At 40.5% G+C, this 18,586-nt stretch overlaps 1 protein-coding gene across 4 annotated transcripts in view; it reads left to right on the top strand.

Moving 5' to 3' along the window:
* Positions 1-18,586, top strand: part of TMTC2 (transmembrane O-mannosyltransferase targeting cadherins 2) — a 310,935-nt gene that overhangs the window by 105,402 nt on the left and 186,947 nt on the right. For 3 of the 4 annotated variants that reach the window (XM_056574417.1, XM_056574416.1, XM_056574418.1), the window contains exon 2: positions 3,935-4,505. The exons of the other annotated variant lie outside the window; for it this stretch is intronic. In XM_056574417.1, the coding sequence (XP_056430392.1) occupies positions 3,935-4,505 (571 nt within the window). The remainder of the gene's footprint in view (positions 1-3,934; positions 4,506-18,586) is intronic. 4 annotated transcript variants of the gene reach the window in all.

The following is an 18,586-nucleotide window of genomic DNA, read 5'->3' as shown; positions in this document are numbered from 1 at the left end:
TGTTGTTCATCCTTGCTTTTTTGGCTAGTGGTTTTTATTTCTATTAAGTAGAATCTTTATTACAATTTAAAATTTTACACTGTGTCAATAGATTTTATATTTAGTTATATTTTACGCAGCAATTGGCACATGTGATCCTACCCTCAAAATACTGAATGTAGCTTAAAGGAGTATTCCAGCGCAAAATAACATAAGTTATAGATCGCGGGGGGTCCAAGCGCTGGGGCCCCAGGGATCTCCTGGACGGGGGCCGCAGCAGTCTGGTCTGCAGGAAGGGAAGTTTTGTCTCCAGCAGAAAGCCGCGGTAGACACGCCCCCTCCATGTATCTCCATTGGGTACATGGAGGGGGCGTGTCGGCCACCGCGTCATGCGGGGAAGGAACGCCCCCCTTTCCAGCATACTGCTGCTGCCCCGTCCAGGAGATCCGGGGGGCCCCAGCGCACGGACCCCCCACGATCTATAACTTATTGCACTACAGATATCCTTTAAGTCCTTCAACCATAGTGTCAGTCAGTATTGAGAATAAAACACTTTCCAAATGATTTCCTAAAGAAAGTTACCCACAGCTTTGCCTATTAATATCTAATATTATGTATTACATTGCCTTACACATTCACCAGTAGATTATTGTTTTTTATGGTTTCAGGGTTTTCGATTTAGTTTACTTTAAGCTAAGCCCTAGTTCTGAGAAATGTACAAGGTCTGAGAGAGATTCATTTAGACATCGGTGACTGAGCATGGCATGTTGGTGATAACCTAAAATAGAGGATAAGAGAGAGATTTGTTAAAGAATATGTGATACCATTATTTCTCTTGGCATTCAAGATATCATGCGATCATTATTTATACTTTGACTTATTTAATGTCTTCTGTATGTGACTTCAGGAAAAAGAGTGAATATTGGGATTATTTCTCTAGTGATTATATTAGAAAATCTAATATATGTTATGTGCCGGTGCCAGTGTAACCAGATGGGCCATCTTAAAGTCTTACATTAGCTTAGAGCAGCACGCAGAGTTTAAAAACACAATAATACACTTAAAGATCATGTATAAAGCATGCTGTTAAACCTGATCTGCTATCATAAAGTTAACATTATTTTAATCACTTTTACATGTTTTATTATGAACCACAAAAATTTTGTTAACTGAACCACAAGCTCCGAACATCTGACCCAAAACATCAGAATTTTTTTTTCATGTTGGTTTGTAAAGATTACTATGTTTTTGTATTCTTTCTTTTTTTTTACCATACCTAGTTTTAAGTGTCACTGCAATTGGAAACAACTTTTGACTTGTCGCCCAGACAAGTCAAAAATTTAGATTGCAGTCCTGAGACCTGCTGCAAGCTGCCTTGCCTCACCATCCGCCAAATCGGACTCATTTACTTACTTATAGTTTATGGGGAATGAGTCGGGTTTGAGTGACAGCCTTACTTAGCTGTAACTCGCGATCACAGAAAATCTGGACAACATGTCAAAAGTTGGTACAAATGACTCTTTAAATCTGTTTTCTTAAAGTATGTTTACAAGATCAGTGATCTTTTAAGATACAACTTTACAAAGTCATGGGGGGGGGGGGGGGAAATCAAGGTTTGCGTACCAGTTTTCTGATGTAAAAAAAAAGTTGAAGATTTTTGCACAAGCCTCATTGTGCTCAAAATTGTTTGACCTTTTATGTGTTTGTGGCAAAAAGGGAGTGTTTCACTAAAATTTTCTTCTTTTTTATGGCAGTTTTCTAATGTTAAGCATTCACAAATTCCCCCAAATAGAAAATTAAAAAATGAATCCTTATAATAAAATCTGCTGTCTACAGCTCAGTGGACCTTAATATTATAAAAACCCTCGGAAAAGTAGTGAACAATGGTCAGTTTTTGTTTTTTCTTTGCTTATCCTACTCTCTTACTGGCATCAGTGCAGATATTCTCATTATACTAATGTCTCTTTAGCCCCTCCCCCCCCCCCCCCCCCCCCCCCCAAGCTTCTTCTCTAGGTCTCTAGTGCATTTCCTGTCAGTGCAGACAGGCATATCACAAAAACTTGCCAAAGTGATGACTTATAAGCAATGTGTTAATCTTAGTTTACCAAGCCAAGAGGAGTTGAATGGGGTTGAAAACTGACACTTGACTGAGCTAAGAGTGTTCTCCAAGTAGATGTCAACTTCTGTTCATCGTCTCCTCATAGCTTGTCATACAACATTCACTGCTCATTAGGAATAGGAGATGATGTTCCGTTTGTATTTGGCAGTGGATGTTCGCAATAACTGACCAAGTCGCTGGCCTTTGTAGCCACGCTAGTTTATTCAATAAATGATATGCTGTATTATATGTAATAATGCTCAGCAAATGAACCTACTATGCATTCAGAAAATGTTATGTTGGGGCCTTAAATAAATTAAAGAGAATATTTTTTTTTTTTTTTTTTTTTTTAAATATCATGTTTTTCACCATCATTCTACTCTCAATAAGCTGTAATAAGAATGTAAAAACAGAATTTTTGAACTTTTGGAAAGTGTTCATACTTTTTACTCACAAGTGTGCAGAAGAGAAGAAAAATTGGAGCACCCACCTGTTTGACTTGCTTGACGTGGTTTATTTCAGTACATTCTGATCCAACATCCCGACACCCCTAGACCAAACAGAACTGGAGTGGCAGGAGTTATTCACCTGGACGACCGCCTGGGCGGTCTGTTTGGTTTGTTTGGTCTAGGGGTGTCGGGATGTTGGATCAGAATTTACTGAAATAAACCACTTCAAGCAAGTCAAACAGGTGGGTGCTCCAATTTTTCTTCTCTTCTGCACATTTGAAGATTACTGCAATTGCTAAATGTGAGCACCACGCTGTACCCTCCTTCACAGCGTGGTTTTGGCTATATCCACTTGCCTGCAGTGCCGAGTCTCTTCTTTTGTCAAGTTTTTTACTCACAAGGTTTGCAATCCTGGAGTTAGGGATTTTTTTGCTATTCTTCTCTGCAGATCCTTTCACATCAGGGCTCTGGCTAGGCCTCTCGAGTGCATTCACAAGTTTGTCCCTAAGCCACTCCTGTGTTATTTTGACTGTTTACTTAGGATCATTGTCTTGTTGGAAGGGGAACCTTCTTTCCAGTCCAGAGCACTCTAGATGAGGTTTTCATTAAGAATATATCTGTACTTTGCTCCAGCATGATGCTGCCACAACCATGTAAGAATGGTATTGGGCAGGAGATGAGGAATGCCTGGTTTCCTCCAGAAATTATGCTTAGAATGAAGTTAAAAACATTTAATTTTGGTTTCTTCAGGCCAGAGGATCTAGATTATCACAGTCTGAGAGTCCTTTAGGTGCTTTAGGTGTTGACGTTTATGTGTCTTTTACTGAATGTTTTTTTTTCTAGCCATTATGCATTCAGATTGGGGGAGTGCTGCAGTGATGGTTGACCTTCTGGAAGTTTCTTCCATTTTTTTAACCAGTCTCCAAATCTGTGCCTCCACACATTCCTATCTCTGAGCTCTACAGGCAGTTATTTCTGTCTCATAGCTTGGTTTTTGCTATGATATTGTCAGCTGTTAGATCTTATATAGATAGAGTTGTGTCTTTCCTTATCCTGCCCAGTCAACTAAATTACCACAGGTGACTCTGATCAACGTGTAGAAACATCTCAAAGTTGATCAAGAGAAATGGGAGGTCCCCCAAAGTGAAATTAAAAAGGTGATAGCAGAGGGTCTGAATACTTATGTCCATGCAAAAAAAAATTTTTTTTTATTTAATTTACATAAAATTCTTAAATTCCCATTTGAGTGCATTGTTGATAAAAAAAAAAAAAAAAAATTAGAAAATAAAGTTTCTATGTGAAAACACGGCCACAACATAACGCAATGTGAAAAAAGTGAAAGTCCAAATGCATTTTATTTATTGCTTACACTGATGCTAATTCTCCTGTCATTTCTCTTTTATTTCAGCCGGGCTATCAAGACAAATCAGGATCTCCTTCCAGAAACTCCATGGATCCAAATATTCTTCAATGATTTTTGGGGGACTTTACTCACTCACAGTGGCAGCCATAAATCTTACCGTCCGCTATGCACACTTTCTTTTCGCCTTAACTACGTTTTTGGAGGTTTAGAACCCTGGGGCTATCACCTTGTGAATATGCTCTTGCATTCAGCCGTCACAGGCCTTTTCACTAACCTTTGTAAAACCCTCTTTGGCAGTGGATGCTGGACACTCTTAGCTGGCCTTCTGTTTGCTTCTCATCCGATCCATACGGAAGCTGTTGCTGGAGTAGTAGGACGAGCAGATGTGGGAGCTGGACTCTTCTTTCTACTGTCATTACTATGCTACGTAAAGCATTGTTCGACCAGGAGCTATTCTGTTTGTAGCTGGTGCTGGATCCTTTTTAGTGGATTGTGTGCCGCCTGCAGCATGCTATGGAAAGAACAAGGGGTCACTGTTCTGGCAGTGTCTGCTGTTTATGACGTTTTTGTGTTTCACAAATTAAAAATAAGTGAGATCATGTCTGCTGTCCTAAAGGTAAGTGAACTTAGAGGGTGCTGTTGTTAAATGCATATAAATGTTTAATGTAGCCACTATTAATATACGTAATAAATGTGTAGTAAAAGAGCTGGTCTAGCTAAAAACACAAAAGAGAGAAGTTAGTATTATGTGGCATCTTCAACTTGGCATGTATTTTACTCTCTGACTAGGTCATAAAATTAATGTTGGATTATTAATGATTTTGTATGCTCTAGAGAAAGTTGTGTAGTTCTTTCCAGTCTAAAAGGTCTCTCTGCTGCCACCTCCGTCCATGTCGTGAACTGTCCAGAGTAGGAGCAAATCTGCAAAGAAAACCTCTCCTGCTCCAGACAATTCCTGACACGGACAGAGGTGTCAGCAGAGGGCACTGTGCAAATACTGGAAAGAACTTCACAACTCCCTCTAAAGCATACAGCAGCTGATAAGTATTTGATTTACAAATCTGTTTAACTATTTGGCACCAATTTATTTAACATTTTTTTTCCTCTTCGGTATCCCTTTTAATTTTAGCTAAGTTTGAGAGTTAAAGGAAAACTATCATGGGAAAAAAAATGTATCCTATTATCCAAAGGATAGGGGATGAGTTTTAGATCGCGGGGTGTTCAAGCGCTGTGGCCCCGCACAATCTCCTGTTTGGAGCCCAGCTCTCCTTCACAGTGGCGTGCCACAACCCCCGCCTAAAGCGGGGGCCCCCTCTATATAGCTCTATGTGAGAGTTGAAGATTGCCGAACGGCTCTTCCATAGCGCTATATGGAGGAAACGTGGCGGCCCCCACTTTGGCCGGTGGTCGTGACGCACCGCTTTGAAGGAGAGCCGTGGCTCCAAACAGGAGATTGTGGGGGTCCCAGCTTTCGGACCCCCTGCGATCTAAAACTTATCCTCTATCCTTCGGATAATTGGATAAGGTTTTTCCAAGTATTGAAGGGAAGAGATCCATTTTGTCCTCTCTCTTTAGACTCATTCCAACTATATTTTGGAGGTTTGCCATGCCCCTTAGATATGAGATGATAATCATATCAAAGATTCACTGGTACATAAAATCCCTTTGACAAAGGTTATTGCTTTGGTGCTGGAAACAAATTACCGGAAATGCTTAAATTAAACCTGGTTTTCTTGCTTTAAAATGACCACAACAGTGTTGTCCTCAAACAGACAAAGTTGTTGGTGCATCCTAAAGTTTGCAGCACCAACAGATATCCAATGAATGCGATAGATACACGAGAAACACGATCAGACTACAATGTTGTAATTAGGACTATGTCCAGAACTAAAGCATTTTAGAAACTTTTGCCTTTTGTTACTAAATAAAGATACATTTTTCTTGAAGAACACCAAATTCCTGGAATTTCTCAAGAAGGGACATCTTTATCTAATGTACATGGATAGAATTAATTTTTGATACCTGACCTGACCTAATTTTTGATACCTGACAAATTCAGAAGCCATTCCATCCAAGATTATGGAGGAATTTCTACAGTAGTTCACCCAGCATAACATTTCCAGTGACTTTGAAGCTGAAGAGCAAAATCTAAAACGTAACCATTTTGTGTATTTTTTTTTAATGATATAAATATTTTTTTTTTCTTTATCTGTAAATTCGCTCATCAAAATTCAGTTTCTAACTTCTCAAGTTTTGCCTTTCTTTGGCATGTATGAAATGGCAATTGTCACGATGCCGGCTGGCAGGAGGTGGATCCTCTGTGCCAGAGAGGGATAGCGAGGACCGTGCTAGTGGACCGGTTCTAAGACACTACAGGTTTTCACCAGAGCCCGCCGCAAAGCGGGATGGTCTTGCTGCGGCGGTAGTGACCAGGTCGTATCCACTAGCAACGGCTCACCTCTCTGGCTGCTGAAGATAGGCGAGGTACAAGGGAGTAGGCAGAAGCAAAGTCGGACGTAGCAGAAGGTCGGGGGCAGGCGGCAAGGTTCGTAGTCAGGGGAGATCGCAGAAGTTCTGGTACACAGGGTTTAAACACACAAAACGCTTTCACAAGGCTCAAGGGCAACAAGATCCGGCAAGGGAGTGCAAGGGAGGAGACTAGATATAGCCAGGGAACAGGTGGGAACCAATTAAGCTAATTGGGCCAGGCACCAATCATTGGTGCACTGGCCCTTTAAGTCTCAGGGAGCTGGCGCGCGCGCGCCCTAGAGAGCGGAGCCGCGCGCGCCAGCACATGACCGCAGGAGACGGGAACGGGTAAGTGACCTGGGATGCGATTCGCGAGCGGGCGCGTCCCGCTGTGCGAATCGCATCCCCAACGGCCATGGCAGAGCAGCGCTCCCGGTCAGCGGGACTGACCGGGAAGCTGCAGGGAGAAAGACGCCGTGAGCGCTCCGGGGAGGAGCGGGGACCCGGAGCGCTAGGCGTAACAGCAATCTATTGTCTATCTCCATCCTCCATAGCACTAAGTTGCACCCTGCTATCTTTCTCAATACCTTCTTTAATTCTGCTGTTTGGCGACATAACGTTTCCCACATAAATGATGCCCTTATGGAAAAATGTTTTGCAACATTTGCATATTTTCTAAATGCTGCTTCTAGGGTTTTTGTTGCGTATACATAAAGCGGCTTTTATTTTAGGCTTAATGTCCCTCATCCCCTTTTTCTCCTTATTACTGATGACAATTACAATCCCCTTTGATTGGGTTTTGTAAAGCTTTAGAATTTTCTTGCAAATCCTTGTTTTGCTGAATGGGTTAATTATCTCCTTAATTCTCTTCTGGCCTGGATTCTCCTGTCTTCTGGCTGCATCTCTTATTAATCCCCCCCATTCCTACCCGCCGATATCTTGGATCATTCCCAATGTTTTCTTGCACCGTGCCCAAAGTCATAATACAATGCTAACATCTGGCTAAACATTTAGTGTGTTTGTTTTCTTTATTGATTAATTTTAATAGTCGCTGCAAAGGACAGGAGACAAAGTGCGGATCTAGTGTTCCCGATGTACTTATCACATTGTTGTGTCTGACATGTAATATTTTCCATAGTGAAAGATGAGATTCATAGTCTGTTACATCAGTTTCTTTTTGCCTTGGATACATTTTTGTTGATGACACAAAGTTATTGAAATCTGAAATGTTTTCTTGTTTACTGAAAACAGAAGCTACTACATATACTGTACAGGTATACAATAGGGCTCTTAACTATGTTGCTAACATGTTATTGGAATGGCAGTGTACCAGATAGATGAAGAACAACAGGTCCTGCTGTGCATTAATGACTTGGTGTCATCAGTCTCGTAGTATCCGGTGGTACAGAGTTGACATGCCCTTTGTTTAGTCATTTGTTGTAGCCAGAGCTCTGTTTTACCCAGATGGTTATTGTGTGCTCAGTTGGTTTGATTATGGCTGTCATCTCTTGAAAAGCCATATGGTACCCTGCAACTAAATGCATGTGCTTCCGTGTGTTATATACATACAATAAATAAGTGATTTATTCACTCGTTAATGCGCAGGATTTTAACCCGATCACAACCCTTGGATCAAGGTCATGTTCATAGACACCCTCTTCACATTTTGCCTCTAAAGTGTTCTTTTTAGATAGATATTATATAGTATAATTCATCTATTTGGAATTAAATACTACTGGCTGCACTACACAAGTGCATTGCAAGAACTCTGGACAACTTTGTAGGCATAAAATAGCATTCTATTGCACCCTACTGTACCTCTTGGATTTTATTTTTTCATCAGGAGTCTGCTAGAAATAGAATTATGACAAGCTCTGTTGGATGCTGTATTGTTTTTCAAATAGATGCATTGCTTCCAGGTTAGATTATCTCCATAATATGTATTTATGTATGAAGGCACTATACAGCAGTACAGGGAGGCTCCATTACTTTCTTTCCATTAGCTCCATTTTGTTTCTTTCCAAGTAATGTCTTAAGTGAAGAGTCAAGCATTGCATCAGTGGTGATCACTGTTTCCTTATGTCACAGGTATAAGTACAATGTAAGGCCTCAAGCAAATGCTGCCATGCTTTTTGGACCTTAGGAGGCTCACACATGGATTTTTGGGTTATTTTACACCAATAAAGCAGATAAAAAAAAAAAAAAAGACAGCATATAGACAGCCTTATTTTTACTATTTAATTCTACATAGCTTTTCCTTGTATTATTATCACTTTTGGGCTACAGCAAGAGCAGAACACATCCACAACAAATGTCCATAGAACACAGACTTAGAGTGTATGAAATAGTCCAAAGAATACTGACATGGAGTGCAGGAAATAGTCCAAAGAACACTGACATGGGGTGTATAAAATAGTCCACAGAACACTGACATGGGGTGTATAAAATAGTCCAAAGAGCATACACATGGGGTGTATAAAATAGTCCAAAGAACACTGACATGGGGTGCATAAAATAGTCCACAGAACACTGACATGGGGTGTATAAAATAGTCCAAAGAACACTAACATGGGGTGTATAAAATAGTCCAAAGAGCATAGACATGGGGTGTATAAAATAGTCCAAAGAACACTGACATGGAGTGTATAAAATAGTCCAAAGAACCCTGATATGGGGTTTATAAAATAGTCCAAAGAGCATAGACATGGGGTCTATAAAATAGTCCAAAGGACACAGACATGGGCCCACATTTATGGTTGTCTTTAGACAGTTTTTTGTGTCTAAAAAAGGGGCAAAGAAGGCGCAAGTATGGTTTTTGCACCTTTTTCTGCCCCTTTTTGTTTACATATTTCTGCTGATTTTGAGTTGCAATCCACTGATTTTGGTATTAGACATGTTATGGAAGGGTTTTATCATTGAGAAAAGGTGCAGAAAAAGGCACAAAGCCACTGAAAAGTCTCTAAAACTACACCAGCCCAGACATGATGTAGCTTTTTGGTGTATGGGAAGACAGAAATTTCAGAAAATGTGACCTGCACAAAATTTATCAAATGCTCTTTGACCATTTCATAAATTTGGTGTTCCTACACATTATCAGCACACACAAAAAAAGGTGTAAAAAAAATGTGGGCCATGGAGTGTATAAAATAGTCCAAAGAACACAGACATGGGCCCAGATTTATTAAAAAATGTCTACGGAAGAGCTATTTTCCCACATTTATTTGGGTGGTGGGTTTGACTAGTGTGCATCTTATTTATCAAGAAGGTGCAGCAGGATGATGAATTTTGTGCAGCTTTGCTGTGGGGGAAAAAGCTCTATCGCATACACTTTTTCTAGACGCTTGTGAGGGAGGGAAGTAGACACTTTCCCGGGTCCTGAATTTGACAGGTTAGGTGTTTTTACTTACTTTCACAGAGCTGCCGGGACATTTTTACTTGCATTTTAAACGCTATAATCAAATTCGATTGCGGTTTCTAAGGGGTTAAAGCCGGGCATCACGTGATGGTGATGTCTGGCATTAGAGATGGGTCCTGGTAGCATGTAGGCACCAGGACCACCTGGCTATAACCGGCACTCAGCTCCTGAGCGTGTGTCATAGAAGGGGAGTGGGACGCTGTCCTCCACAAGAGGTTAAAGGTTGAATTGTGGAAGGTAGAAGTGATTCTCACGCCTACTGGTAGGTGGTGTAGCTTTGCTCCTAAAAAGTACCTTTGGGCACAAAATAGCGACTTTTGACAAAAGTCGCAAATGATAAATACGAGACCACTGGATGGTCAAAAAGAAAAAGTTCTACGGGTAGGAAAAAAGAGTAAAAATGTCTATATCAAAAAGGCGCATATAAGTCTCAAAATATGCTGCTTGCGTCTGAACTGCGCCTAAACATAAACAAAAAAAAAATGCTCTAAAAGCAATGATAAATCTCCCCCATGGAGTGTATAAAATATTCCAAAGAACGCAGACATGGGGTGTATGAAATAGTCCAAAGAACATAGACATGGAGCGAATGCAATAGTCCAAAGAACAAACATGGAGTGAAAGATGATTGATGACTGGAGCCTCCATGCCATCTTCTCTTTTATAGTTCATAGACCTTTAACCCCTTAAGGACGCAGGGTTTTTGCATTTTCATTTTTTCCTCATCACCTTCTAAAAAGTATAACGCTTTCAATTTTGCACATAAAATTCCATATGATGGCTTATTTTTTGCGCCACCAATTCTACTTTGCAGAGACACTAGTCATTTAACCCAAAAATCCACGTCAAAACAGAAAAAAATTCATTGTGCGACAAAATTAAAGAAAAAATGTCATTTTGTAACTTTTGGGGGCTTCTGTTTCTACGCAGTGCATTTTTTGGCAAAAATAACACCTTATCTTTATTCTGTAGGTCCATATGGTTAAAATGATACCCTACTTATATAGGTTGGATATTGCCGTACTTCGGAAAAAAATCATAACTACATGCAGGAAAATGTATATGTTAAAAATTCTCATCTTCTAACCCCTATAACTTTATTTTTCCGCGTACGGGCCGGTATGAGAACTAATTTTTTGCGCCATGTTCTGAAGTTTTTATCAGTACCATTTTTGTATTGATCTGACTTTTTGATCGCTTTGTATTCAGTTTTTCATGATATAAAAAGTTACCAAAAATACGCTATTAACTTTTTATTCCCATAGGGAGCTATAGCACTGCACACACTGATCTCTTATGCTGATCCCTTCAAAGCCATAGCTTTGCATGGATCAGCGAGATAGGGGCTCGATTGCTCAAGCCTGTAGCTCAGCCTTGGAGCAATCAAACCTAGATCGGACGCGACGGAGCAAGGTAAGGGGGTCTCCGCTCGCGTCCTAGCTGATCGTAACATCGCGATTTTATCGCGATTGTCCTGATCAGCCCGACTGATCTGCCGGGAAGCGTTTACTTTCACTTTCAGACGCGGCTGTCAACTTTGATCGCCGTGTCTGAAGGGTTAATAGCTCGCGGTACAACGATCGGTGCAGAGCGCTGTTAGCCCAGGGTCCCGGCTATGAATAGCAGCCGGGACCGACCCGGTGTGATGCGGGGTCACAGTGTGACCCCGTTTTAACACAGGGACCGGGCGTAGGACGTACAGGTACGCCCTACGTCCTTAACAGGTTAAAGGGGTTATCCTCCATAAGGTGATTTTAGTATGTACCTGGCAGACAGTAATGGATATGCTTAGGAAGGATCTGTCTTGGGGCTAAATGGCTATGTTGTGAGATTATCGTAACACAGTGGCTAGCTTTTTGTGAACTTGTATTTCCATGTTTTTTTGACTACAAACCCCACAATGCCATTTTCCTCCCTCTCACACATCAGCCACCCCACCCATTGAAACAAAAGACCTGTGGTTTTCAATCAGGGTGCCTACAGCTGTTGCATTAGTTGCAGTTGATCTCTCTCACACCAAGCGATCACTCCACCCATTGAAGCAGACAGGCTCCCTATCATCAGCTGACTAGTGATTCAGGTCTCGGCCGCATTGCAACCTAGGAAAAATCTGAGTCATTTTGTATGCTGGTAAAAATAAATAGTGGGGTGAAAATCACAGAAGAATTGTGAGAAAACCATCACTCACAGGTACAGACACTATATTATGAACTACACTAACTTTACAGCCCCTGTAGCATAGTCAAATAAAAAAATTCCTGGAATATCCCTTTAAAGGGGTACTCCGGCGCTAAGACATCTTATCCCCTATCCAAAGGATAGGGGATAAGATGCCTTATCGCGGGGGTCCCGCCGCTGGGGGTCCCTGCTCGCTCTGGGTCTGATTACTAGCGATCACGGGGACGGAGCATAGTGATGTCACTGCTCTGCCCCTGTGGGACGTCACGCTCCGCCCCCTCAATGCAAGCCTATGGAGGGGGCGTGACAGCTGTCACACCCCCTCCATATGCTTGCATTGAGGGGGTTAAGCGTGACGTCACAAGGGGGCAGAGCCGTGACATCACTATGCTCCGTCCCCGTGATCGCTAGTAATCAGACCCAGAGCGAGCACGCTCCGGGGGCTGATTCTAACGGGGTGTGGCGTGGAAGATCACGGGGGTCCCCAGCGGCGGGACCCCCGCAATCAGGCATCTTATCCCCTATCCTTTGAATAGGGGATAAGATGTCTTAGCGCCGGAGTACCCCTTTAAGTTCTTGCTCCAAACTGACCCTTGCGCAGGAATGCTCCGAAAGGTGCGATTCAGTTGATACAACCACAGTGTTTGCAGTATTACAGAAATATGAGTTTGTTTTAGTTGTTTAGATCAAAGGAAAATATACCTCTCTATTTTACACATTAGGCTTCAGTGAAATGTTGTCAAAACTGACATCATATGACCACATATATCAATTGTTTCTCTTGGACATATCTGTATCATCTAAATGTTACAGCATGTGTTATGTGTATTGACTTTCCATAAAATGGTCGAGGCAGTATTTCATGTCTTTATTAGGGACACATTATAACAAATGGTTTAAAGGCATGACTTTCCAGATGATTGCAAACAAGATCAGCAATATGGCTGCCGTTTCTGGATTGTGGGGGTGAAGCAAGTGATTTAGAATTAAGGAATGTGCAGCTGTCTAAAAGTTCTAATTTAACATAAAGAAATGCAGAGGCACGCACTTGTCACACAATCCCTTAGGAGCAGATTAGGATTGATGGCGTTGTGTGAGCTAAGGCATGTTTTACTAATTTATTTGTAGTTCGGTGTAGACAAGCTTCGCCCCTGGGAAAGCGTCTGTGTACATGATGGTAACATCAGAAAGCTTGATGTGATGGTCCAGCTCTGGCTTTGTGGCGTTAATTCTTCTGAGTATTGTGTTATAGGCTTGTGAATATTAGTGTAAATGATACGGTAATGTGAAAACACCCTTTTAAGTTTTTGGGTTTTCTGTTACTAACTGAAATTTACAATCCAACTTTTACTGTAGTTGTGCTAAATAATCTTGTGTTAACGTATAATAAAAGGAATAGGTTATGTGTCATATATATATATATATATTATTTTTTTATAATAAATATTTTTATATTTTTTTTATAACTATTACAATAAATAAGTGATCTCCAACTTTAAGCATGATCTTGTAGCGTACAGATACTAAGGCAAACTGGGGTTGTAGTTTGGCAACACCTTGAGAGCTGCGTGTAGGAAACCAGCGCCTTAGAGGAACAGTTATGTAAACCAATGAATGTATCGGAAGCAAGCAGTAGTTTCTTTTAAGCTGTGGCAATCTGGTTCCAAGTAGACAAATATCTATAGTCAGGCCTGGGTGGATGGAAATCATACATACAACATTGCTTAAGAATAGTCAAAGCTCTGATGTATTTTTAGAAGTATCAGGCACTTATACTGTAATGCTGTGCTAGTGAGAGGACACATGAAAAGCTGTAAAGCAGTAGGCTTGTGACCCACATGATATATGCTTTACCATAGTTCTAAGTATATGGTATTGGTAAATGACTTATTGCAGACATATTCTTACCGCCAAACCGTACCAATAAGAAAGCTAATATTCCAGTGTAAACACTCGCATAAAGGGAACTTTCTCCAAAAGACCACCCCTTATCCAGACCTAATTTTCTGTGACACTCCCATTTCTTATTTGTTCTTTGAGGAGATTACCCTTTAGAAGTCCACTTTTTTGTGCAAGTTTGATCCCGCCTTTAAGAGAGTTCACTGTGTGAACAAATTTATACATATAAAATGTATATTTTATTTATATGCTAAATAAATATTTTTACCCAAAAAAAAAAAAAAAAAAAAAAATAATAATATATTCTCTCACTGCTCCTTCTGCATGCTTCTGAGTTGAGGAGTTTGAGAAGAAGTGCTCTGCTCGGCAACTTACGGGCCACAGCGATGTCCTCTCTGTCATTGGCTAAGTGGGCAGGTCATGCTTTGCCTCCCTTAAAATTCTGTTAGTACAGTTGAAAAAAGACACAAATCAGCCAAGAAGGGGGGTGGAAGAAGGAAAGGGATATGGGTGGATGAAGGGGAGGGGATATGATACTATATTTCTGTATATGCAGGGGACCGGGTAGGTAAATGTCACTTGTTTTCTATTTCTACATAATTTACATGGTGTATTTGTTGATGTATTTTAAATACATTTTCCATTCAGTGATATTGAATACTATGAGAAAATGCTGCACATTTCACATGCTGTTTATTCATCTTTTTGATGTGTATTCTTTTCTAATTGTATTAAGCTGCATTAAAAAATGCCCAAAAAATCAAAAACTTCAACTAAGCTTCAAAAAATGCTTACAAATAAAATACATCTCTAAAATGCACATATATCAGAAGCGTTTTTGCCTGTGAACATACCCATAATTCAAAACTAAGAACAGCAGAAATCTATTACAGTCAGGTTTGGCCTTATGTTAGGAAAGGTTTAAGGCATCAGATATTGTATACCTACAGGCTTCCAAGATCTTAATGCAGTACTGGCTTATGTGTCATAGTTTTTGTAGTGGTTCTAATGTGGATCCAACTTTGGATTCGTTGGGGGAGATTTAGTAAGTGCTAAACAGGCAAGCACTGAGCCCGCCATCACCATGCATTCACTTCCTCCCTGAGTCTGCTGTGCAGTACTGGGTCTCTTTATCTAATCACTGCAGGCTGCACTGTAACCCCTTCTCTCAGTTTTCAGACAGGAGTCTGATAGACCAGACAGGAGTGAGCACAGAGGAGTTCTAGTCCCATACTCACTTACTAGACTTTGTCCCAGCCGGTGCCACAGCCGAACAGGATTATGTCCTGCATGATATGGGGACCCGTAGTGATCTTTTTTTATAAGCCATCATTTTTATAAAGAGGAAATCAAATTCTTAAGTATATTAGAATAAAATAATGTTTTGCCAGAATGTACAACATATAAAAAGTTTCTGATTCTGACAGTGCTCATTTAAATTAAACTCCTCCAGTGTTCGCTGCTATTGATTTACTATAGCACCAGGCACAGAAATCTAAGTGATCTTGGAGCTGGCTTCAATTTTTGCGCCAATTTTAGGAGAAATTGTAAGAATAAATATGGTGTGTGCTGTGGGAAGTCCTCCCCCCTTCCTGCTCCGTTGACATTAGTGGAGTTTTGCTTAAACCCCATTAAAAAAACCTTTGTAGACAAAGATCCTTTTAGGATTATTATGTGCCACATAAGTCCAGTATAAAAGTGGATACGTAATCGTGTGGAGCAGTGCATGTGTTCTAAGTATCTACTGGAGGGCGGCAGACACAGGGAAAGCCTAATGAATTCCTTTTCCCACTTTATTGAAAAGAACAGCGGAGATTAGGACACATTAGCTTGGCTTGTGATAGAATGACAATCCTCTCCTCGGTTCCTCTAATCTCCTAGCCGTTGCAGTAACCGGTAATTATTAGGTCTGCTTTGTTAATTGCACAATATGCTAATGCCCTAATTAATAGAACGCACTAATCAGGAGCTCCTGTGTGTTTACCGCACTCTTCATTAACTCTGTTGATAATCTTTGACACTAGGAAATGAGACAACATTGTGGGTTTTTGTAGTAATTCAGTGTTGTCTTTTGTTCTATAGCAATAGGCAAACATGGGTCATGGAGCGGTAATGAGGTGAACAAGGGGCCATTTTATTACTGTTCTCTGTATCTCTTATTATCAACACAGTTTTCTGTTTAGTAGAGCATATTTGTGATGCTTGAAGTGGTGAAAATAACATTCTGCCACACTGTAGTTACATGGTGCTTGTTCCACAATACAATTTTTGTAGCCTAGAAAGTTACTATACTTTCTTATGGCCTAATCTTTTGTATCTTGCTTGCTTAAATCTTTTACAGAGATTTGAACAATAAGACTCTATTTTCAGTCTTAAATAGGTTATCCTGGAATAGAAATACAGACCTAATTTCTTCAAAAAACAGCACCATGTCTGCCGCCCCCTGTGTGTGGTTTTGCAACTTAAGGATGCAGGACATACCTGTACTCTCTGCGTCCGTGGAGTCCACGAGCTGACCTTGCGTCATAGAGGATCAGTCCCAGTGGCTATCAATGGCCGGGACCTGTGGCTAATACAGCCCCCTGAGAGTACGCAAGGAGGGTCCCTACCTTCCTCCACGCTGTCTGATCGGCAATCGATTGCTCCATGCCTGAGATCCAGGCTGGAGCAGCAGCATTGATCAGTGTCTATGGGGTCTATAAATGTGTTAAGAAAAAAAAAAAGTAAATAAATGTGATTTAATCACCCCCTTTTCCCATAGAAAAAAAAGTAAACAAAAATCTAAGCATATGTGGTATCCCCGGGTGCGTTTTATACCCTAAAAAAATAGGCCCTCATACTGCCCCGTATGCGGAAAACTAAAAAAGTTATAGGGGCCAGAAGAGGACATTTTTAAATGTACAAATTTTCATGCACATTTTTTTTTAAGCAGTAATAAAACAGAATAAAACCTATGTAAGTTGGGTATCATTTTATGGACCTACAGAATAAATATAAGGTGTAATTTTTACCGAAAAGTGCACTGCGTAGAAACTGAATCCCCCAAAAGCTACAAAATGGCAGTTTTTTTTTTTAAATCAATTTTGTCCCATAAATATATTTTTTTGGTTTTGCCGTAGATTTTTTTGGGGGGTAAAATGAGGTTGTTACAAAGTAAAATTGGTAGTGCATAAAACAAGCCCTCACATGGGTCTGTAGGTGGAAAACTGAAAAAAATGGGAAAACCCTGAGTACTTAAAGGGGTATTCCAGGAAAAAACTTTTACATATATATATATATATATATTAACTGGCTCCAGAAAGTTAAACAGATTTGTAAATGACTTCTATTGAAAAATCTTAATCCTTTCAGTACTTATGAGCTTCTGAATTTAAGGTTGTTCTTTTCTGTCTAAGTGCCCTCTGATGACACGTGTCTCAGGAACCGCCCAGTTTAGAAGAGGTTTGCTATGGGAATTTGCTTCTAAACTGGGCAGTTCCTGAGACCCGTGTCATCATAGAGCACTTAGAGAGAAAAGAACAACCTTAACTTCAGAAGCTCATAAGTACTGAAAAGATTAAGATTTTTTAAGTAATTTACAAATCTGTTTAACTTTCTGGAGCCAATTGATATATAGAAAAAAGTTTTTTCCTGGATAACCCCTGTGGGGTTAAAAAAAAAATAGTAATAATAATAATATCTGCTTAAAATTTCAGCTTTTTCTTCTGCCATTTGATCTTTCATCGAGCCATGTATAAAATGTTTTTTAAAACTTTTTTAGACATTTTTTTCTTTGCTACTTCAACAATTTTTTTGCCTGTAAGCAGCTTAAGGGTACATGCACACCACGTTTTTGCAATACAGTTCCCGTATCAGGTTTTTGATGAAAAACGGATTCCTCAAAACTTGACTAAACTGTATCAACCCATTAAAAACTGTATACGGTTTGAAAAATGATGTCCGGTTGCGTCTGTTTTTTAAGAAAAAAACGTATACGTTTTTACCTTTTCACTCCATTTTCAATAAAGTTTCACTTGTTTGATTGAAATTCCAAGAAAAAAACTGTGCAAAGTCAAAAAAGCGCATGGTGAAAACTGGATGGAACCGTACGCACATACGGTTCTGTACGGTTCCCATTGACTCCCATGTGAAAAAAAAAAACATATTACAATTTAATACGTTTTTTCACCCGGACCAAAAAACGTTGTAGACTATGGTTTTGGGTATGGGTAAAAAAAAGGACCAAACCATGTAAGACGCAAAACCGGATGATGCGTTTGACGTACGGTTTACAATGTTAAGTCAATGCATATGGTTTTCTTTACGGTTCCATATTTGAAACCGTATTCAGGAACTGTATAGCAAAAACGTGGTGTGCATGCACCCTAACCCCTTAACAACCAAGGACGTAAAGTTACATCCTGGTGATGCGGTACTCAGTGCACCAGGACGTATATTTACGTCCTGTTCAAGGCCGCGAGCATCGGAGTGATGGCTCTTATCATGCACGGCTGGTCCTGGTTGCTGATTGCAGCCAGGGACTCGCTGTCAATGGGCGACATCCGCAATCGCGCGGGTTTGTCCACCATTAACCCCTCAGATAACGTGATCAATACAGATCACTGCATCTGCGGGAGTGTGGTCAGAAATATGGATGATCGGATCGCATGCATCGCTGCCACGGCTATCCGATCATCAATAACGGTGCACGGAGGTCCCCTCACCTGCCTCCGCCGCCTTCCATGGGTCTTTTGTTC

Source organism: Hyla sarda, chromosome 4, assembly GCF_029499605.1.
Source record: "Hyla sarda isolate aHylSar1 chromosome 4, aHylSar1.hap1, whole genome shotgun sequence".
Taxonomy (NCBI): domain Eukaryota; kingdom Metazoa; phylum Chordata; class Amphibia; order Anura; family Hylidae; genus Hyla; species Hyla sarda.
Note: the sequence above shows the minus strand (reverse complement) of the source record. Positions and strands in the feature narration are given on the sequence as shown.